The sequence below is a fragment of the Mastomys coucha genome, unplaced genomic scaffold (assembly GCF_008632895.1).
Source record: "Mastomys coucha isolate ucsf_1 unplaced genomic scaffold, UCSF_Mcou_1 pScaffold3, whole genome shotgun sequence".
In the NCBI taxonomy this organism is placed as follows: domain Eukaryota; kingdom Metazoa; phylum Chordata; class Mammalia; order Rodentia; family Muridae; genus Mastomys; species Mastomys coucha.
Window position 1 is genome coordinate 42,913,745 of NW_022196909.1, and position 21,352 is coordinate 42,935,096.

The 21,352-nt window shown below is 53.6% G+C and overlaps 3 protein-coding genes and 1 long non-coding RNA gene across 4 annotated transcripts in view; 1 reads left to right on the forward strand and 3 right to left on the reverse strand.

Moving 5' to 3' along the window:
* Positions 1–3,653, reverse strand: part of Gatd3a (glutamine amidotransferase like class 1 domain containing 3A) — an 11,565-nt gene extending 7,912 nt beyond the window's left edge. The window contains exons 1-4 of the mRNA XM_031347476.1: positions 2,601–3,653; positions 2,393–2,445; positions 1,830–1,943; positions 568–687 (exon numbers count right to left, since the gene is read on the reverse strand). Coding sequence (XP_031203336.1) covers positions 568–687; positions 1,830–1,943; positions 2,393–2,445; positions 2,601–2,735 — 422 coding nt within the window. The 5' untranslated portion in view covers positions 2,736–3,653. The remainder of the gene's footprint in view (positions 1–567; positions 688–1,829; positions 1,944–2,392; positions 2,446–2,600) is intronic.
* Positions 2,918–13,061, forward strand: LOC116074717. Its single transcript, XR_004112253.1, has 2 exons — positions 2,918–3,030; positions 9,011–13,061. It is a non-coding gene; the product is annotated as an uncharacterized LOC116074717 (long non-coding RNA).
* Pwp2 (PWP2 small subunit processome component) lies at positions 4,727–18,066 on the reverse strand. Its single transcript, XM_031347475.1, has 21 exons — positions 17,974–18,066; positions 16,867–16,979; positions 15,735–15,829; positions 15,469–15,568; positions 15,195–15,338; positions 14,361–14,496; positions 13,913–14,145; positions 12,992–13,135; positions 12,584–12,654; positions 11,866–12,002; positions 11,349–11,497; positions 11,093–11,240; positions 10,686–10,836; positions 9,921–10,101; positions 9,245–9,392; positions 8,432–8,540; positions 7,830–7,895; positions 7,037–7,255; positions 6,776–6,926; positions 6,588–6,662; positions 4,727–5,323 (listed from the first exon to the last, which is right to left on the reverse strand). Exons 1-21 carry the CDS (start codon positions 17,989–17,991, stop codon positions 5,146–5,148), a joined length of 2,766 nt encoding a protein of 921 aa, XP_031203335.1. The 5' UTR covers positions 17,992–18,066; the 3' UTR covers positions 4,727–5,145.
* Positions 18,067–19,986: 1,920 nt separating this feature from the next.
* Positions 19,987–21,352, reverse strand: part of Trappc10 (trafficking protein particle complex 10) — a 66,173-nt gene continuing 64,807 nt past the window's right edge. The window contains exon 23 of the mRNA XM_031346815.1: positions 19,987–21,350. Coding sequence (XP_031202675.1) covers positions 21,112–21,350 — 239 coding nt within the window. The 3' untranslated portion in view covers positions 19,987–21,111. The remainder of the gene's footprint in view (positions 21,351–21,352) is intronic.

The following is a 21,352-nucleotide window of genomic DNA, read 5'->3' on the forward strand; positions in this document are numbered from 1 at the left end:
GCAGGCGGGCGGGTGGGCAGGCAGGCAGGCAGGCAGGCACTGGAGCAGGAGCTGAGAGCTTACATCTGATCCACAAGATGGAGGAAAGGAGGGAGGGAGGGAAGAAGAGTGAGAGAGAGACACACACAGACAGACAGACACTGAGAATGACTGGGCCTCATGTTCACTTTTGAAACCTCAAGGCCCACCTCCTCCACCAAGGCCACACCTTTCAATCCTTCCAAAACTGTGCCACCAAATAGGGACCAAGCATTCAAGCATTTGATTGAGCCTATGGGGGCCATTCTCACTCCTCACAGCAGCACAGAGGGGGAATAGCTCTGTGTGAGAGCTGACACTTGCAAGGACAAGCAGGCAGAGTGTGCTGGGACCTGACTCCCAGTACAGCTGTCTGATCACCCAGCCACCCCCCACCCCCCCAAACACACACACACAGCTTCCAGGCACTGGAAGGATCAGAGGAGGAAGTAAAGACTGCCCTGTTGATCTTGCTAATGTGCCCTCAGTCCACCCCTTGTAAAAGAGCGGGTACGTGTGTGACCTAGGCCCTTACTCTTGGACACGCACAGGTTTTTGGCAGCTCCAAATCCTCCGGGGAAAATGGCAGCATCGTGGTTAGCAGCATTGAGCTGAGTGAGGTTGGTGATCTTGCCTCGGGCAATCCTTGCTGACTCCGCCAAAACGTTCCTGGAAAGAGCAGATGGATGACACAAAGGATCAACGTACAAGCAGGGCCGGGACACAGGCAGTGCTGTGGGCTTGCCCTGGTACTGGCTTACAGCCTCAAGGGAGCATGCTCACACATGGAGACTGGATGCATCCGAGTTTGCCCGTCCAGGCAACACTTGGAGACAGTGACAGGATTCTAGTGACCTACCAAGTATGACAAAGCATTACAGGCTGGCTCAGCAATGGAGGCCAATCAAGCATCCACAGCAGGCGGAATCCAGGGCTCCACACCAGAGCAGGGTATTGCCTAGGAAGCCACTTTTCAGGATGCCCGAAGCCACCCAAACATCCGACAGAGGTGCAACCTCATTCGGACTTGTACAACGGGGGGAGGGGGTAGATTCAGGGACCAGGGGTCCAGACAGAGAAAGAAATCCCCAAGACAGCCCTGGCAGTTACACTGCAGTTCCTCTCTCATACCTTTTCAGTCTCAGCCTCTACCCTGCAACCAAGCCAAATGTTGTGGGCTGGAGAGATGGCTCAAGGGTTAAGAGCACTGACTGGGGAATTAAAAAAAAAAAAAAGAAAGAGCGCTGACTGCTCTTCCAGAGGTCCGGAATTTAAATCCCAGCAACCACATGGAGGCTCACAACCATCTGTAATAAGATCTGACGCCCTCTTCTGGTGTGTCTGAAGACAGCTCAGTGTACTTATATATAATAAATAATTAAATCTTTAAAAGAAGAGAAAGAGAGAGAAAAGAAATGTAGTTGTGCTGGGCATAGAGTCAATTCCCTTTGACCCCAACACCTTGGAGGCAGAGACAAGTTAATCTCTATGAACTCAAGGCCAGCCTGGTTTATATACAGTGAGTTCCAGGCCTGTTAGGGCCAAACAGATTCTGTCTCAAAAAACCCCAAAAACCAGAGGCAGTATGCCTCTTATCCCAGCACACAGGAGGCAGAGGCAGGAGGATCTCTGAGTTCAGTGCTAGCCTGGTCTAACAAAGTGTGTTCCAGGACAGTCTCTTTACATAGAGAAACTTTATAAAACAAAACAAACAGCACCCCCCACCCCCAAAAAAACCAAGAGACATCAATTTGTATATAGGAGCTGCACATGGGAACAGGGCTCTTTCAAGGTCCTTTCCCTCCCCATACCTGCTTTCGCTCTCCGAAGGCTCCCCCTTGGTGTGGTCAATCACGTGCATTTGTGGGACATCAGGAGCAAAGATCTGGACCTCAGCCCCGCCTCTGCTCAGGTGCACCAGGATCCTACGTGGACAAGAGCCACAAAGACGTCACTTCCAAATGTGCCCTCCAGACTCCCAGAGGGATGATTTTACAAATGGACTTTCACTAAGTGCTGGGGAATTCCTAGTTTATAGGACACCTTCTTGCTTTTACAAAGCCACAGCTCCTGCTGCTTATAGACCTCTGCAAGGTGAGCGTGGAACCAGAGCAGGTAGGCAAGGTATCCTTTTACTGACTGATGAGCAGCGATGGCTGTTGACTCTGTAGGTATTGCATTTTGGGTATCTTTAGGGGCCCAGGTTGCTGCCAGGCGTTCTGCCTTCACCCAGGGCTTGGGATGGCATCTTTTATGTCATGGCTGTGCTAATTTTGGCTTTGGACTTAACACGTGAACCCGTTGCGTTTGGTTATGCTCTGGTCATGTCTCCCTTCTTAAACCAAGAGAGTGTTTACAAACCCTGAGGACTTACGCTGAGGCCTCGTGGATCTCGGTTCCGTCATAGACTCCGCAGCCCGACAGCACCTGCAGGAAGAGAGGCACTGACGAGGGCGAGGGCCCAACACGAAATTACCGAGTGGAAGGAGAGGGGCTGAATCATCAAGGGCCGACCTTGGGCGGACAGCTGGCCGACCCCAGGCTGCAAGGAGAGCCATTCGGCCTGGGAGGCCTGCACTCACCAATGCCACTCTGGCCCCGGGCCGCGGTGCGGAGCTGTGAAGGGTTGCGCGCTGGGAGGGAGTCAGGTGGCGCCCCGAGAGCGGCAGGAGCGCAGAAGCCAGCCTCGGCGCCACCAGAACCCTCACGGCAGCCATCGCGAAGGGCAGACAGCGACAGCGGTGTCAGGAGAGCGTGCGCAGTGGGGCGGGGTCGTGCCTGGCCAATGGAGGAGCGCGAGGCACGCCCTTTCGGGAGGGCCGGTGGGTGGGGCCGCGTCTGCGCAGTGTAAGGGAAACCCGGCGCCTTTTACCCGAGAGGACAAGCGGGAGGGCGGGGCCGCAGACCTCCGAACACGCCCCTCTCACCTAAGAGACCGGTTGGCTGGACTGCACCAGCCCAACGACACGCCTCTTCCCGGTTTTGAGAGAGCAAGCTTGCAAGTCTGCCAAGGTAGGACCTTCCTCTGATGGACCGACCTTGTGGCCCAGCCCCGTCTGCCCAGTTAGTGTTTAAAGGGCGCTCATCTTGGCGTAGACCGCCCCAACTACCTACTGCAGCTCCAGTCTATACAAGGACTAAAAACTGACTTTAAACAGTGGGGTCACAGCAAGCCCCGCGGCCTCATGGCACTATCGCCAGTCACAGTACAGTGGAAGAGCTGAGCATCTTGCCTTCCATTTTCCATTTCGAATCAATGTGGTGGTTATAGTTACATACAGTCCCGTGTCCTTCGGGGTAATGACCAGACTGCTCCCAAAGTTTCAGTGCCTCTCCCCAGGCACAGTGAAAGCTGTCAAAAGTGGCCTGGCTTCTCTCAGCTCCTAGGGATAATTAGCTCCTGGGTGTTCCCATCTTAAGATGGAAGCCCTTTCACATTTAGGAGACACATAAAGTCTGGGATGCACAGTATATGTAGAAGCCAGGGAGCATACTGAAGCGCGTTTGCTGGCCCAACATCATTATTGGGAGTCAGGGATTATCCAGTTTCAGCTGACTATTGTAAGGGGATGGAGTGGAGTGTCAGGCAATTTTCTTTTTTTCCTTTTTTTTCTTTCTTCTTCTTCTTTTTTTTTTTTTTTTTTTTTTTTTTTTTTTTTTTTTTTTTTTTTTTTTTTTTTTTGGTTTCTCTGTGTAGCCCTGGCTGTCCTGGAACTCACTCCGTAGACCAGGCTGGCCTCGAACTCAGAAATCTGCTTGCCTCTGCTTCCCAAGTGCTGGGATTAAAGGCGTGTACCACCACTGCCTGGCTGTGTCAGGCAATTTTCATCTGGGTGTCCAGAGGGGTGGAGTGGGCATGGTTACCAAGGAGAAGACTTTTAAAGTACTCCAAACTGAGCCCAGTTTCTGGTGTAAGAAATAAACTTGTTAGAGATGGGTGATGGCTGAAGTATGGCTCAGTACTATTTGCTCGTCCTTCCCCGGGCCCTCGGTTCCACAATCACACCACACACACACAGATAAAACCAGTAAGGCTTCATAAAACTGTATTCACACTGCAGATGGGAATCCCACGATGGCACTGAAACAAGCCAGTCCCTGCTTGGGCAGCCAGGACCCTGTCTGTCCCTGGGCACGATAAGCAGCAGTTTTGTTTTCTATGCCAAGCTACACACAGAAATGCTCTGCACAACAGGAAACCTGGCGACACCAGGCTAAGCTCTGGCTTCTCTCCATGACCCGTGTTCAAGCCTGAGTGGATCCAGGTGACCAGGAAAGCATTGGGTCATGGTGTATCCTGAGTATAAGGAGGGTGTGACAGCTAATGGCTCTCCGTGCACCAGGTGTCACACAGAGGCCAATGGACAGTTATCAGCATGAGTCGGCACCTGTGGGTCTCTTCACTGGGGAGTGACATGCTGGGCCTGGTCAACCACACGCACAGGAAGTTATCCATAAAGCACCACTCTGGCGTGGAGGGACTGTCCCCTCTCCCAGATAACCTGTACATACTGGCAAAGGTCAGTCCAGGCTTCCCTGGCCGGCCTTGGGCTGTCACACCCACCCGCCGGGCTCAGGCCAGCACACACCATTTCTTGACTACATACAGATGATCAGGGCCACAGGCCTGAGCAGACAGTCACTCTGATCTCCCTGCTTACTTGAGACAATGTCTCACCCAGGACACAGAAACACTGGAAACTCAAAGTTGAGAAGCGAAGTCCACATTTTTAAAAAAGCTCACTTTCCAACCCGAAATTCATTCTTAGGACGTCGTATTAAAAATATAAATAACTCTGATAGGAAGTTTGCAAGTCCATACTTCTAAACCTGCCCACTCCTCAGGAAGTCTGTGCAGGGTCATCCACAACGCTGGCATACGTGTGCCCGCTGTATCCTGGTCCTGGACCTGAAAGGTTGGCATGCTGCCTCCTGGCAGCATGAGCAGTCTCACAGGACGAGTCCTGCCTGGCTGGAGGGTCTTGGAGCCTCTGGCCCCTCCCACTTCCCCGAGCCCAGAAGCACAGTGGCTCCTCCCACTTCCTGGGCCCAGGAGCACAGTGGCTCCATCTCCTCTCTGATCAGCTCACTCTCTGATCAGCTCATCAGGCCGTGAGGTATGCGGTTCTACATCAGCATCCCCTCTTCCTCCTCCTCTTCACCTGCAGCTCTGAGTAGGTGCAGATTGTCCTCATCAGATGCATCTGTGTCCTCCTCTGTGTCTACAGGTTCAAGGGTGCGTTTCACACCGCGCTGCTTGGAAACCGCCAGCGCGTACTGGATATTGAAGCGGTTCCAGTCACAGCTGGGGACAGAGGTCAGCAGTGTTAGGTCAGCAGAAGCATTTCGCTTTGCTGCCACCACATATCCCCTCCTCTCAATTCAGCCCCAGCTCTACCAGGTGCAGTGCAGCATCTGGTCTGCTTGCCTTGCTGGCCCTTCCATTACAGCCACTTACAGAGGCAGGGGGCTGATTCTCCACACTCACAGGACAAAGGGCACATTTCTGACTTTATCTCCCAGAGTCATGGGTGGGGCAGAACCCAGCAGAAAGGAATGGCTGTACACTAAACCTGGTGCGGGTGCCAGTCAACCTATCCAGGGTATGCAGGGCTGTCTCATAAACCCCACGAAGCCAGTCATGCTGATGCCTTGGCCATCAAACTAGACCAGGAGTAACGTTCAGAGAAGGACATGGGAGAGGCAAGAGCACCCTCTTGTGGAGCTGTGGAGTCATGGGTGCACCAGCCAGGGAAAGGTTAGGCACCATACACCTTGCTAAGCAGACCCACACCTTAGCAAGGCACCTACAATACCAGCCTTCCTGTAGCCAGGCAGGACTCGAGGAAGGAAAGAGAACGAAGAGGAAGGGCTTGCTCTAGACTTGGAGAAGCATGGTCAAGAAAATCAGGAGGGCTATGGGGACCACAGTGCCCAGGGGCCAGCCTCTCTCAGGGACCCTGTACGAAGAGACGAGCAGACAAGCAGATAATAAGCCTGGTTGGAGCACATGGCAACTGCTCAGTGACAGATGGATCATGTGGGGACCTATGGGTCACACAGACCACCAAGTTACCTGAAGGAGCGGGCTGGGGGAGGGGTGATGGATACACATGTGGTCATTCTAGCTAGCACTGACCCAAGAACACTAGTCATATTCTGTTATTACTGCCCTACCAGGAAAACCCCTGAATACACAGGCCAGATCCCAGGAATTCAGGCTCCCTGGCCCCAAGACCTGTGGCCACCTCTTACTGCCCAGAGAGGTGACAGGAGAATACAGGCCAGGCTGCCTGGTCCTACACTTGTGATGTGTCCGTGCCCAGGGTGAAGGGCTCTCACTATGCCTCAGGCATGCATGTCCTACCTCCGCCTGTCCACATAATATCTTCGCCCAAGTGTCAGCCACACCCAGAGGGGACCCTCACCCCCATAGTAGATGGACTCAGTTCACCCGGCAGACGGCAGAATGTGCATCTCTGTCTCCCCTCCCTCCCCAGATCAGACACTGCAGGGATAACCAGCTGCATGAGCCCTCCCCTCCCCGCCCACAACCCCAAGGCACATACAGCTTGGAAACGTCATCCAGATGCCGTTGGAGGCCCTTCTGAAGGAACTGGACCACGGGCAGCAACTGTCCCGCCCTGGAAAGGAGACACCCCATCAGTGTGTGTGTATGGAGGGGAAGCTTCTCTGTGGCTGGGCTACCTGATCCACAGGTGAAGAGTAGGGTGGTGGGAGAAGACCCAGTCTATACCTGGACTTCAGCCGCTGTCCATGTGACATGAGTAACTTCTGCGTCCATATGAGGTAGAATTCCAAGTGCCTAGACTCTTCAAAGGAGGCAGCTATAAACTCCAGCACTTTCACTACGTACAGCTCAGGCAGGGAAGCGCTGACCACCTCAACTGCAGGAAGAAGAAAAGCCACGCTCAGTTTGCAAAGAAGGCGCCAGGGAGAGTGGAGACACCCGGAGTTCCTCGGTGGCAGCGGGGCGTAGCTGGCGGTACAGACTTACTCTCATTCTGAGGCACAGCCTCCAGGGCCTCCTGGACCAGTTTTTTCTCATTGAGGCGGAAGGCCATGAGGATGGCCCGGGTAAACTCCCTCTGTCGGAGCGCCTCCCGGATCCGTCCAGGGGTCACACTGGTGTCCAGCTCAAACGGGTCGAAGAGCACCTGGGCGTCCAGGGAGAAGATGAGGAGCCCCTCTGTGCTGGTGGCCGCCCAGCAGCGCCCTGCGGAGCAAGCAGCAAAGGGGCTTCCTCAAACCTTGGAAGCTCACTCATCCCCAACTTGGAAGAAGGTGTAAACAAAGCCGCGGGTTTTCCAGGGCTGCAGCTGCCCAGATGCCCAAGTCCTCTGGCTGTTCCAGGAAGTCAGCAGGCTTCCCAGAACAGGGCAGACCTTCAGCCTTGAAGGATATACAGTTTGTGTCCCAGCTGCTCACGCCACACACACCACGGGTGCAGCCACACACTGGGTGTAGTGAGCAGTGGCTTAGAAAAGAACTAAGCTACAGAACTGTGTGGCAGGACAGATGGGATCAATCTGGGCCTCAGGTTGTGGTCTGTGGCCAGCTGGTCTACCTTCTTCCACACTGGGAAGTGGGACATAGGGGTGATTGTCTCCAAATGAGTCCGACACAGGATGACGACACTACATACCCCCTGTCCCCTCCACTACAGGACACCGCTCAGGACCCTACACCCTGCTCTGCCATAATGGAACACATATACCCTTGGCTTTGGGAACAAAGGCCCTGACACCTACAGGAATTGGCATGTGCCAGTAAGGGTTACCCAGGCTCACCCGTGGGAGAGAAGCGCAGAGAAGTCACCCTGATCTCAGGTTTGAAGTGTCTGGAGCTCATATCACCTGGCGAGGAAAAACAACTCGACTTACTTGACTGTGCACACTGAGGCCACACTGAGGCCCACCCTCAGGTCCACTCTTCGAGGCCACACGGAGGGTGGTCACGGGGACCTGCAAAGATCAGCTTTGTAGGAGGAAAGCAGTCTTTCCAGAGCCCAGCAGTCCCGAGACCTCCCGGAGCTGGGCATCGGGGCACAGGTCTGAGAGCAGGAGCTCCTGAGGGCATCCCACTGGCCAGGAGACAGCTCTTCTGGCCCAGAGGTCTCTGCTCAGCCTAGGTGGGTCTGACTGGTCCAGACCCTACATAAAGGTACTCCATCTTTCTGATTCACGGTTACTGGGATGGTCTGCCTGGGTCCTGGGTGACCCCGAGCACTGATTCGGTGGAGCAAACACATGGGGCCCTCTCCCTTAAAGCAGCCCAGGCATTCCAGGTTCCAGAAAAATGTCCCAATGTAGACACAGGGACAGCCCCACAAAGGGAGCAGCAGTGCCACCAAGAAAGTGGGTGGGGGACAGGGCAGGGGACTTCCGCTCACCTTTCCTTACTCCTGGCAGTGGGACTGCCACCCCGTTCTCCTCCCCAGCATCTTGATCAATGAGTGCCAGGTTGCCAAACTCGGTCATCTTTCTCCGGTTCAGGAATTCCTAGGACAGTGAAAGCCGTATTTCTCATCTCTGGCCCAAATCACCAACTGCGCCTTCACTAGGACCTGACACGTGGATCCTACCCATTGAAGCTTCCTTCAGAGCTTGAACTCATGTAGGGAGGGAGAGGGTGCCATAAGGACCCAAGGATGTATACTGGCAATGCTGTCTCTGACAGAGATGCCCTTGCAACGCCACACACACACACACACACACACACACACACACACACACACACACACAAGGGGAGGCGGGGAGCACTGAAGATAGCTATAGGCCTATTGAGAGGCTTTACCCATATTCCTGAGTATAAAGAGGGCTTAGGCCACAGACTGTGGTAGACACGGAGAACAGATGGACAGATACCCAAGTGTACGGCTATAAGGACACAGCCCTATAACTGGGGCTGCGCAGAGGCCCAGGGACAGGCAGAATGACCTGCCTTTGTTCTCTTGTTTTCTCCTTTACAGGCTCTGAAGGAGCCCGTAAACCGGCCAGTACACTGACTGCTCCTATCCTATTCATCAAGCAACCTAACCAGGTAGTGCCAGGCCCACAGACAGAGAGGATGCCAGGCCCTGGGGGTGCGGGCTCTTCTGGGCAGTCGGGCTAGCAGAGCCTTCCTGCTTTGCCACAGCCACCATCTATGTGCCAACATCTTGGACCACCCAAGGCCCATGGAGCCAAACCACATTACCACTCACCTCCATGGCATCCAGAGACAGGTTGCAGGAGAGCTCAAATCTCTTCACCAGGATTTGCTCCCGGACGTGGTAAAGGCACACGAATTTGGACATGCCCCCCGCCAGGATGTTCTGCCCGTCCGCAGAGTAACACAGGGTGGTGAAGGCCCTGGGTAGAAGACACAGTTTCTCAAGCACCACTCACTGTGACATGTGCGCTCAAAAGCCAACTGGAACAGGTAGGACGCACCCCACCGTGATACCCTAGGAGGCAAATACTTATCACACTAGGGTGGCGCAAGGTTCCCCGGCTAACCTCAACAAGGCAGGTACACTGGAGATCCTCAAAGACAGCACCCACCCACCACTCCTTTCCTTTCTTAGATGGCACCACCTGCGGGAGCCTGTGACATCCCAGAATCAGTCCAGAACCAAACGGGTCCGAAAGGGCAGAAAATGCAGCCCTGGTGTATACCAGATAGTCAGCAATGGCTTGCCAATGGAGAACTCTTATCACATGTTTAGACTCAGCAAATCCACAGCATCTCCTTGTTGGTATGATGCGGGCTCGCATAGACCAGAGGCCCGCCTACCTCCACTAGAGACTAAGCGGTCTAAGAATGTATTTGGCAAACAAGCAAAGGGGCTCTGTGCCCTGTGGACCGCGCCCCACCCCGTTGGAAGAGCAGACACTCACTTGCCCTTGGCTGCGTGCTTGGCTGTGATCTTGTCCAGTTCCTTCCTGCCGGTCTTCAGGTCATGCCTGCCCTCGATGGAGCCCACCTGTACAGCATTCTCAGGGTCCCAGAAAGTGATCTGTGAATTCAGCGTGGCCACAGCCAGCTCTGCACCATCAGGCCGGAAAGTTACCGCTAGGGCTAGAGAGAGATGGACATCAGGCCCAGGAGGCCAGCGAACCCCAAGGTGCATAGGGAATTCATCCAGAGCGGCACCAAGCCTGGAGGCAAGAGCGCTGAACACAACAGCCGGGGACAAACCAGTTCCCTGATGATATGGGTAGTGGGGGGTGGGGAGTGGTGGCCCTTTGTGCCACGCAGACACAAGAGCTCCTAAGGCAGCACAGGGTGAGCAGCCTCAGGGATGCAGTGTGTTGGTTCCTCAGGTGACAAGAGAGTCACACAGGTCGCCCTATATAGCTCAGTCTGCCTCTGGCACTGCCTTTACCTTAAAGGCTGCTCTGGAAACCAATAGGGAATGTGACAGCCTGACGCAGCTGGACAGTGGACTCAGTGACCAGTTCTCTCTCGCCATGCCACCAACCTAGGGGTGTGCTGAGCTGCTGGGTCTGGGGGTCCAGCATCCTCACCTCCCACTGAGCTCACATCAAAAACCCAACAAGGGCCGAGGAGGAGGCGGCACACTTAGAGAACATCAGGCTGGATGGTAACAGGAGAAAATCGGCTCTGGCCCCAGTCCATCTGCAGACCCAGCCCCAGCTCACCGTCAGAGGTCAGAGTCAAAGTTTCTTTGGTTCTCCAACTGTCAAACATGTCCCACAGGCGCACTGTCTTGTCCCAAGAGGCACTAGCCAGGATGGACTTCATTGGGTTAAAGCAAAGACCACTGATGGGTCCCTCGTGGCCAGACAGAACCTACAGAGGCGGAGGATCAGAGACAGATGTGGGATGTGGGAAGGCTGGAGCCCTATCTCGGGCTGTGAGGAAGAGTGTGGGGAGCCCTGACGGATGGGCCGAACCCTCCATTAACTGCCACTGCTTGTTACATGGAGTTCTGTGCTTGGCTCTGCACCCAGGTCCCCGAGCCGAGCCCCAGCCACTGCGGGACAGCCTTGCCCACCTGCCCCCAAGCACTCTAAGGACGTGGACTAGGGGACCAGGTTGCTCTTACATCCAGTAGCCTGCCTGTCTGCATGGACCACACAAAGATCTCAAAGGAGTCCTGCGCCCCTGCAGAGATGATTTCTCCACTGGAGTCGACAGCCACACAGGAGAACTGTGTGGGGCGCGGAGACGTGAAGGTGCGGAAATTCCGGTACCTGAACAGAGAGAAGGTCCAGGGAGACGTCAACACACACCCGTGCCTCTTGAGTGCTTTGTCCACGAAGGACCTGGAGCCCCCAGGGTGCTTGGTAGGCAGGACTCACCTGTGAAGATCGAAGGCTCTCACGGTGCCATCCAAGGAGGAGGTGACGATGACATGGCCCGTGGTGGTGAACGTCACGCCTGTGACCCCACTCGTGTGCTCCGTGAGAGTGACAAAGCAGAAGCCACTGAGGGTGTTCCACACTTTGACCTAGAGAGCGAACACATGGGAGGGAGCTATGAACACAGCTACCACACACAGCCATAGCGGCTATACCAGGTGATGGTTCCCGTCATCACCGCTGGGTGGAGACTCAGGGTGTGAGGGTGGCAGTGAGAATTCTAATGCAGGTGAATGTGGCCTGAGCCAGGCCCAGCCAGCGCCTGACGCTTCACATGTTGCCTGGGGCCTGGAACTCTCAGAGTCAGAAACATGAACACTTGGACCCTCTCCATTCTAAGTCCACTAAATGATCTTTTAGGGGCCCACGAGGGCTGTTAGCCTGAGAATTGGAGGCCAAACTTCCGCCCACCCACCTGGCCTACCCACAGCTCAGCCCGATGAAGCCCGGTACTCACCTTGCCATCGTCCCCACCAGTGACAATATACTGCCCATCAGGGGAGTAGGCCAGGGCCACCATGCTGTTGAAGTGGCCCTGCTGCTTGAGCACGTAGGATTCACTCTGCCATTCCCACACCAGCAGCTGGCCCATGCCTGTGGGCACAGGAAAGCGGGAGTTACTGTCTAGATGCCGCCCCACCCCCAGCCTGTGGGCATGGCATGGGACAGGGGACAGGGACACAGTCAGCCGGGTCTGGACTCACCTCTAGCACACACTGAGAGCACAGGCCTAAGGCAGCCCAGGGCATGGGAATCAAAAGAGCTAGGACAGAAAGTGAACCCCACCCCCACTGCGGAGACTGACACCATCTGCAGCCCTGCAGGTGACTGGACTGGATGGATCCAGGACTACTAGGCAGGGATGCGGGCGCCTCTGCAGGCCAAGACGAAAGGGCCATTTTACACTAGAATTTAAGTATGAGTGTGAGCCTCAGAAGATTGCCCAACTCTAGCCTACACTGACTCTCCTGAAGTATACACCTAGAGCCTACACTCCTGCTTAGATGGGCCCTGGGAAGTTCCTCTCCCCAGGAGAGCAGGCTTCTACTCCACAAGGCACAGAGTGGCACTCTGGGACCCCACAAGGTCCAGTCTGGCTTGACCCGGCTCTTCGCCCAAAGACCTGACTTTAGGTCGGCTTTTGGGCAGATGCGTCCCTTCTACAGGGAACCTACCTGAGCAGCCAAAGGCGATCCAGTCACCAGAGCTGTTGATGGCAACCGAAGCAACCCTCTGATCGGAGATGCTGGGTGGACAAGAGCATAGTGAGGCTAGGGTGACCAGGAGCGGCCATCCTGTAAACTACCACACCCCTCCCCGCTCCTGGAAGAGCCCAGGCCCTGCTTGCTGGAATCTGCCAGCGGTCACTAGAGAAACTAGCACTTTAACACGCTCTATGCTCCTGAGATGAAGAACGGAATGGAAAGACCAAGGATGGGGAGTGGACCCCGACCCTCACACCCAAGACTGGCATCTGTGGCTCAAGTGTAGGATGCAGTGGTTGGTAGGAAGCTGTCCCGCAGGCCCATTCACTGGGGCCCTCACTGCACATGCACGGGAGCATCCCAGTGAGCTGCACTTACCTCAGGGAGTGGATGAGGTTGAACTCTGGGAGCTCGTGCAGATGGAAGATTCCAGAAGCAAAACCCGTGACCAAGAGATGGGTCTTCTTATGATACGCGGCGGCTGTCAGGTTGTTAAAGTCCCCTTCTTTGTTCAAGAAGTGCCTGGATTGACAGGCAGAGCACAGGGGAGGATGGGGGGGCGGGGCGAAGGCAGGTCTGGGTCTGCCCCCTCACCCAGAAGCTTGGGACAGGGGGACAGGGGGAGCCAGGTGTGCCCTGTGTGGCAGGCAGCTGCTAGCCCACCACTTCCTTCTAGTATGCCTGCTTCCCCAGGGGGTGCTCTCTGCATGTGAAGGTGACCCGGAAGCACCTCAACCAAGGCAGGAGAAGCACGCGGGTTTCCCTACAGCACATGGCTCTCCTGTGAAGGTGACCCGGAAGCACCTCGACCAAGGCAGGAGAGGCTCACGGGTCTCCCTACAGCACACGGCTCTCCTGTGCAGCTGTGAGGTGATCCAGATCTGTCACCTGAGTGGGTTTTCCTTCGCAGGTTCCACCCCAATTCTTTCCTGACCAATCACAGATAGATACCTTCCTTCTACACTGGCACCTGCCCACATCCCCGGTGGGTGCTCTCCCGATGAGGCCAAATGCACCCTATCCTTGTCTATGTCCTGATGCTACCTGGGATATCCTGAGACCTTCGGTCCATTCAGGCTGACAGTGGCTCCCATCCAAAGCCCAGTGTCATCAAAACAGAGCTGACCGTGGGCACTGTTTGCCCACAGCCCCACTACACTGCTACTGCCACCCCACAAGCCCCCCCACACCTCTCCAATGGAAACCCAGTGGGATGACATGTCCCCAGAGCCAAGGCCAGAGCTGGGCACACAGCAAGCACCAAATAAGTGAAGAGAACAGATAAGCCAGAAGACCTACTTGGCCACCCGTGAGTATTTCACTTTCCCGACCCTCTCCTGCTCTGCAGGTGTGGCTTTCCCTCGGATGGTGGTTTCTCGATCCTCCCCCTCCTCCTCGTCGTCCTCCTCTTCTTCCTTCTCCCTCTGAAGTACATCTGCCTTCCAGCCCTTAGGCGCCTTAAGTCGAAGGCCCTCAGGGGGTGTGTCACAGTGCCACACACACAGGGCTCCATCTTGGCTGAGCGAGTATAGCTGCAAGGGAAGCAGGCTGAGCTGGAAACAAGCCACTCGCCCAATGCCCAGGCCCTTCCTCAAGCTTGGTGCTTGGATTCCGGCTCCACCAAGGCTTCCCCTGCCCCCACCCACCTGGGCAGTGGCCAGGGCTAGTCCACTAGTCCCGAGATCCCCTAGGGCAGCCTCACGAAGGCTCAGACTGCCGGGCCGGGAAGTGCAGTTAAGGGACGTACATCTAGGCTGTTGGACTCAAAGAAGCAGGCCACGATGGCGTCCTTGTGTCCACTCAGTGCATAGTAGATGAGGTTGTCCCAGCGCTCGGCTCCAAACACCCAGGTGGACATGTCTTTGCTTCCAACCACAAAGCACCTGGGATAGAGACACTTGCTTAGCATTCATGACGGGGCCACTACCCTTGTGGCCACTCACGGCTTCCGTCTGGAGGAATTTCAAGAGACCGTCGATGCCCCCGTAAAAGACTTAGAGGACAACTCGAGCCTAGCCTGTGGGTCTTTCTGGGGATGGCAGATGATTTCTTCTACCCTGAACGCAACCTGAAACTCCAGTTCAAGTGCATTCTCTGAACCACATATACAGTCAGATGCATGGGACGGGCTCACTGCTGTCCAAGGCAGCATGCAATGTCAGGGCACTGACAGTATGAATTTGGCTCTGTGCTTGCTGGAGGCCTGGTCAGGATGCAGGAACAAGGGAGATCCTGTGACTACCACTAACCTCTCCCCACGAGGCAGGGTTCTGCACCCAGGACAAGCCAGAAACAAACAGATTGGGTCAGTTAGTGTGTGAGGCAGAAATCAGGTCTCAGCAGCAGCTCCGGGCAACATAGCTGGCTTGTGTGTTCCCGACCAACTGAATGGGAACTCTTATTTCTGCTAAGATCTGCATCCCATTAGAAGTTTCCAGTGGTAAACGGGAGAAGGAAGGACTCTAGAGGCCTCAGAGCTGAGCTCAGTCCTGCCATTAGAGACTGGACCAAACTACAAGACGGGCTCAGAGCACACTTGAAACTGCGGCCAGACAGCCCAGGGTGCCCTCCCCAGGCTCACTTGGAGTCGTCTGTCCAGTCGATGCACGTGGTCTCATCGTAGGGCCCGAAATAGGTTTTGTCCAGAACAAACGCATTGAATTCTCGCTTCTTCCCGGGGGCGTGGTACATCTGAGCGATGTTGCCCTTCGTGACAACAAATTTTCTGCAGGAGACACAGGGTCACATGCGATACTAGGGACCAACAAATAGCTGGCCTGAGACGGGTGCCCAGCCTGTACCCTTCACGGAGGGGCACCCGGGTCAGCACCCAGACAGAAGACGGATGCCCTTACCTGCCATCGGGGGAGAAGGAGATGCTGTGTACAGAACCCTTGAAGTGGAAGTGGTGGAGCACCGACCTGCACACCAGGCTGACTAGCAAAGCAGCACCCCCTGCGAGAGAACAGAGCGACACTGGCCACGCCCGCCTGCCCACCCTGGGGCATAGACTGCCTGGACCCGGGCTATGACGCTGAACTTGACCCTAGGCGATGCCCTTGCTACACGGCCCAGAGGGCCCAGGGCCACCCCAGTGCCTGCCCATGCCAACATCGATTACCTTCGTCAACGATGATAGCGAGGCGACCATCTGGGGACAGCCCCACACACTTGATGTTGTACTTGGTGGCCAGAGGCAACGTGTCGGATCTGTTGCTGAGAAACACAAAAACCCCAGGGCACAGTTGGTCTCAGGTACTAAGACAGGGAGGGCAGGGTCAGAGATGGACTAGCAGCTGGTCCTGCTGAGGTCTCCATATGCTACAGCTCATACCTTGGCCTCCTGGGCCATCTTGGCTTTGACCTTTTGGAGTTAAGGGTAGCATACTTGTGAAAAAGCGGAATGTTCTTAAAATCAAAAGCGGGTAGAATGAGAGAAAAGCAGGATTCGACTGAGCTGGAGGCACATTACAGATGTCGCAAGTAGATCCTAGTACATTTTTTTTTTGTCCGAATCTTCTTTAACTGACAGGTGCTCTTCACCTGAGATGTTATTTAAAGAGACAGCGACACTGAAGACCTGACTAGACCCTATAATCCCTCAACAGCAGGCAGAGTACGTTACACTGCGGGCCCCAGCCTAGAGTCTAGAAACAGAGACCTAGGAGTAGCCAGCTGACTGAAGTATTAGAACCGGGAGCACAGTGGCCAGAGAAACTGGAGGGTCTTGCCTAGGCTAGTGAGGGTGAGCCTACAGCCGCTCAGACAGTCCAGGCAGGGGCCGAATCACTCTCAGTCAGACAGAAAAGGAGCCACAGAAGGTTTGTTGGGATAAGCGAAGCTAAGCCTTGATCTCTAGGTGCCAAGTTGCCCATTCTAGATCTGATCATCTCAGCAGGGAAGGTGGGAATCATCAGAGCCCAAGGCAACCTGAACTCTCCAAATCACCTGGCCTGGGGCCCTTAGAGGCCCCCTGCCACCCATACTAAGTGCTCACCTTTTGAGATGACCCTCCGATCTGCCACCACCTCCAAGAAGAGCCAGGGTCCCTTGCTAGCCAACAGCCAACAGGAGCATAACTTATCCTTCCCCTTTACAGGTAATGGTGTTCTAGATACTAGAATGAAATATGAGGATCCCAGCAGGTGACTCTACCATGACCTGTGCCCTCCTAAATCCAGGAGCCCCGTAAGCCCAAGCTAGCCCTCACATGCAGGGTACCGTCCCCGATAACATTGTCTCCCCATACTTACTTCTTAAGGTCAAACACAGTGACTCTATTTCCCACGGGGCTGATAAGAGAATTCCCATCAGGTGTGAAATTTAAGTTTCCACACCGATAAACCGTGCCCAACAAATTCGAGAACTGCAAAGGAAATGAATCAGTTTTAACAGAGAGCGCAGTGTCAACTCTCTGGGAATAGGTAGTAAAGTACTTGACAAGTGTCCTGCCCCTGGGCAGGGAAGGAAGAAAACCTAATTCTCAGGAGCCCTGGGTTCCCTCCTCTAAAGGTACGATACTTCCAAGACAGGAGACATCTGTCAGGCACAGAAGGGCATAGGATCCCCATTCTAAGAGAAGCTGCCTCAGCCGGGCGGTGGTGGCACACGCCTTTAATCCCAGCACTTGGGAGGCAGAGGCAGGCGGATTTCTGAGTTCGAGGACAGCCAGGGCGATCCAGAAAAATCCTGTTTCTAAAAAAACAAACAAACAAACAAACAAAAAACCAAAAAAACAAAAATAGAGAAGCTGCCTCAATGAACAGGGCTCCAGCAGAAGCTCACCACGCCCACTGTGCTACTATCAGTGGCCCGGTGTATCCATTAAGTTATCAGCAGACACAGCTCGCTGTGGAGACCCCCGAACCTCGTGTTCTATGTCCACATAGAAACGGCACATAGGCAATTGGACTGATGTCCAAACACTGCAAAGCCCACCAGTGCAGAAGGGTAGCTGCTTATAGGGATTGCCTAGGCTAAAACCTAAGGCAGGAGTCAATTAGGGCTGAAGGTGGACAGCCATGCAACGAGATAACGCCAGGCAGAGCTTGGCTCCTAAGAGGTGTGACCAGCCCGAGGCGTGCTACCCAGATTGCTCCAAGGACTGGAGGCCCTGTAGAAGAGCTGGGTGTTGTTTACGGTTTGTTGTTAAGAGCCTTTCAGCAGCCACTGCTGTGCTGTCTGACAGGAGCAGTATGGACAGGGCTGGGTACAGCCCGAGACCCTGTTGGGTAGGAGCCGGAGCTCCTGGTTTAGCTTCCCACAGGCAGCCGAGCTGCCACCAAGCTTGGTCCCTCCCGCGTCCTCGGAACCTTCGATCGCCCTCCCGCTGCCCCTGCCCGGCCTGGCCCGCCGCTCACCCGGTAAGCGAACTTCATCCCGGGACCACACGTGGTGTTCCCTACTCCAGCCACTTCCGGAACGCGAACTACGTCCGGCGCTCAGAACGCGCACTTCCGGGGCGGAGCCGCAACGCGGGGTCCCGGGAGGCCCCGCCCACTCCCCCGCCACCACCCTGCCACTAAGCGGACGCCGCGTAGCGGTGAACCAGCTCAGAGTCTGCTAGGCTGGTGGAGTATGGAGCGAGGCTCTAGGTCTCCTTGTGCCGAGGTTGCTGGTCCTGGTTAGGAGCTGAGAAAGCGAGCAAATCGCCGCACACTCGCCTATGACCGTGCAAAACCAAACAAAAACAAAAAGCAGAAAAAAGAAAAACAAACAAGTTCAAACGAAGTTTCTTCGTAAAACGTGTATTTTTAGAATTTTAATACTTACACTTTAAACAATCTTAGTACAGTGGCTTTACTCTGACATTGTTACAGAATACTGTGAAAATGGAACCAACGCCTGCAGTGTCCAGGTGTTGGCCGTCACCTTTTCCTAGACCCAGTCCCAGAGAACAGCTGCCAGCTCTCTTACAGAGAAAGGGTGTCTTCATGAGAAATAAAAATTTAGAGTCATGTCGGGCTTATTTTAGGCGTCACACTGGTCAGTTCTTTCATTAAAAGTGGCATAACTTTGCATTTTTGATAAAATCTGGCACATTTAATTTGCTTTAAAAATTAACCTTGCTTTAAATACTAACGAAAAAAAAAAAAAACCTAAGACAGGCCTTCTTAGCTCTTCATGGGATTTCTACTCTCATCTGACACAGGAACCCATCCAGGCTGCACAATGGGGCTGTAGGCAGGAGTCATCCAATACAATTTCCATGTTACAATCTGAAGTTACAATTCTTCCAATCAAAGGAGACCTTGTGAAATTCACAACAACTGTAACTGCCTTTCTTCCTGCTGTATCTACACATGGTACCAGCTGTCTGTAAACATCCGTGCATTTGTTTCCCTAACACCTGCTTCATCTTCACCAAACCATGCATAGCCTTACAACAAAATCCAGCGACAGTCTCTTAGCTCCTCTACAAACACAAGAAACAAGGATGACTTTGTGTGACATCTCCCATCTTGAAAACAAACACATACATGTAGTTTTGGGTTAGCTAGAGGAGAAAAAAAAATCCTTTAACAGATTTAGTTTCATCCTATTCCCAGATAACAGAACTACCAACATTTTAGATTTCCCCTTTGTTTTAGTCTTTAATATATATAATTAGAAAACCCCAGAGAACTCGGAAATACGAAACCCAGGGGGTGGGTGGTAAACTCAGAACTAGACTCCACTCTAAAGCTGAGCAGCACACCACGCATAGATTCAGGAGACTAACAATGCCGGGTGGAAGCTTTTCTGCCAGGTTTCCTGCATGCAGAGTTCAGAGGGCTGTAGACATTCTGTAAGTATGAAGTTCTCATTTGCATACCTAGCTCACCCAAGTTTACTAGTTTTAAACTACACATAAAAACGTTTCCTAAAGGTTTTAATAAATGTTTATTTATTTAAGGTTCATTTATTTTACTTATGAGTACACTGTAGCTGTCTTCAGACACACCAGAAGAGGGCATCAGATCCCATTACAGATGGTTGGGAGCCACCATGTGGTTCCTGGGAATTGAACTCTGGACCTCTGGAAGAGCCTCTGGAAGAACAGCCAGTGCTCTTAACCACTGAGCCATCTCTGCAGCCCCAATGTTTATTTTCTTTATGCATTCCTCCAATTCCTGAAAATGAAAGATTTGGTGGTGGTGTGTTGGGGGAGGGGTCACACTATCCTTTTTTTTTACTGAGTTCAAAGCAAATACACTGAATACTGAAAGTGTTGGCTTGGTTCTCCTGGTTCTCCCTGTGCCTGACTCCTCCGGGACAGCCCCTCCTGAAGAGGGCTCCTTCCTCTTCTTGCTCTCCATCTCCGGTTCCACTCACGAATGCCACGCCAAAGAGCCCAGAGCACTCTATCATATGTACAAAAATACATCACTTTGGAGGACTGAAAACGTTTAATACATACAGCATGTATTTACAAGCTATGACTTCCACACCAGTAGAAACAAACACACATTTATTTTGTCCTTGATTTTTGGTGCAACTTATACACAAACATTACATCAGTTAGTCTGTACTCTTAAAAATAATAAATCAACAATATGTACAATCAAATTTACAACCAAAAGTAAATGAACCCGTTGGTGCGGTATGACTGCAACCCAGTGGCCCAGCTGAGGTCCTCCAGGCCGAGTCCTTCTTTATGACTGATCAGAGCACGAGAGAGGCCCCTCTCGTCTTCACTCCAGATGGAGCATCTTCAGTTCCAAGACTTAAGGTGCAAAAGATGTCGATTATACAGCTACAATATATGAGCAAACTTTAAAGTGAGAGAAAACATTTTACTCCCACATCCAACAATTATAATAAATATAGATTTAATTCCAAGTGCATATGTTATTCAATCAACATTAGGGGGAATTGGGGATCCAGAACTTTTAGCCTAAGCCATCTCCACACCACACTTCCCCCCGCTTGGGTCGTCTTTGCAGTACCTTTTACGTGGCTTCTACAGATGGACCTTGTGACCTGCTGGGCATCCCAAGGCACAGAAGGGGTTATGTCCCCTCCCACCCACCCCACAGCCCCAAAGCCGTGACTATAAAACCATAACCAGGGACTCTGGCGTGGAGGACAGTGTTTCATCCTGGGAGGCCCATAGTTGCCCAGGGATTGGGCTGTGTGAGAAGGGCACACAGTGCCATAAGAGGACTGCAGTCTGCTGAAGATCCACCTTAAAGAAACCATGGGATGAATGGAGAGCCCCCAGGAGAGAGCTGTGAGAGGAGGCCAGACCCTCTTGGGAGGGTCTGATGAGTTGGGGATACCAGCACGGGGCACAGGGTCAGGGATAAAAAATGAAAACAAATTTCGTGTCATAGACAACATGAGGTGACACTCTACGTCACTGAGCAGCTGAAGGACACTGTTCTCTGCTGTGTCTGTAGCTAGGCAGGACTGCCAAAGTCTGGTTAGAGTTAGTGTGTTACCACAGACCACAATCCAGCCACGGTCCCTAATGCGCACTCACGGCCACTCTGTGGCTTCACTGGCTCATGGCACGGTCAGGTAACACTGACTTCCAGGACGTGGTCGTCTTGACTGGGAATGACCAGGATCTGCATGCCAGTGCTGGAGTTGAAGACCTGGCCAGCGGGCAGTGCCTGGAGCCGGGGCATGGGCAAGCCTTTGTGCTCGCTGCTGGAAGTGGAGTGTGTACTGCCTCTACTCCGCAAGCTGCTGCAGTCCAGCTGGTCATCTAGGTGCTTGTCCACGGACAGGCTGTCATTTTCTATCCAGCTGTCT

What these genes read in the sequence shown, in the direction of transcription:
- Pwp2 (XM_031347475.1), bottom strand. An exon ending in AGACAGGCAGGCTACTGGAT is followed by an intron (nt 10,837 to 11,092) that starts GTAAGAGCAACC and finishes CCGCCTCTGTAG; the next exon opens with GTTCTGTCTGGCCACGAGGG. An exon ending in TTTGACTCTGACCTCTGACG is followed by an intron (nt 10,102 to 10,685) that starts GTGAGCTGGGGC and finishes ATCTCTCTCTAG; the next exon opens with CCCTAGCGGTAACTTTCCGG.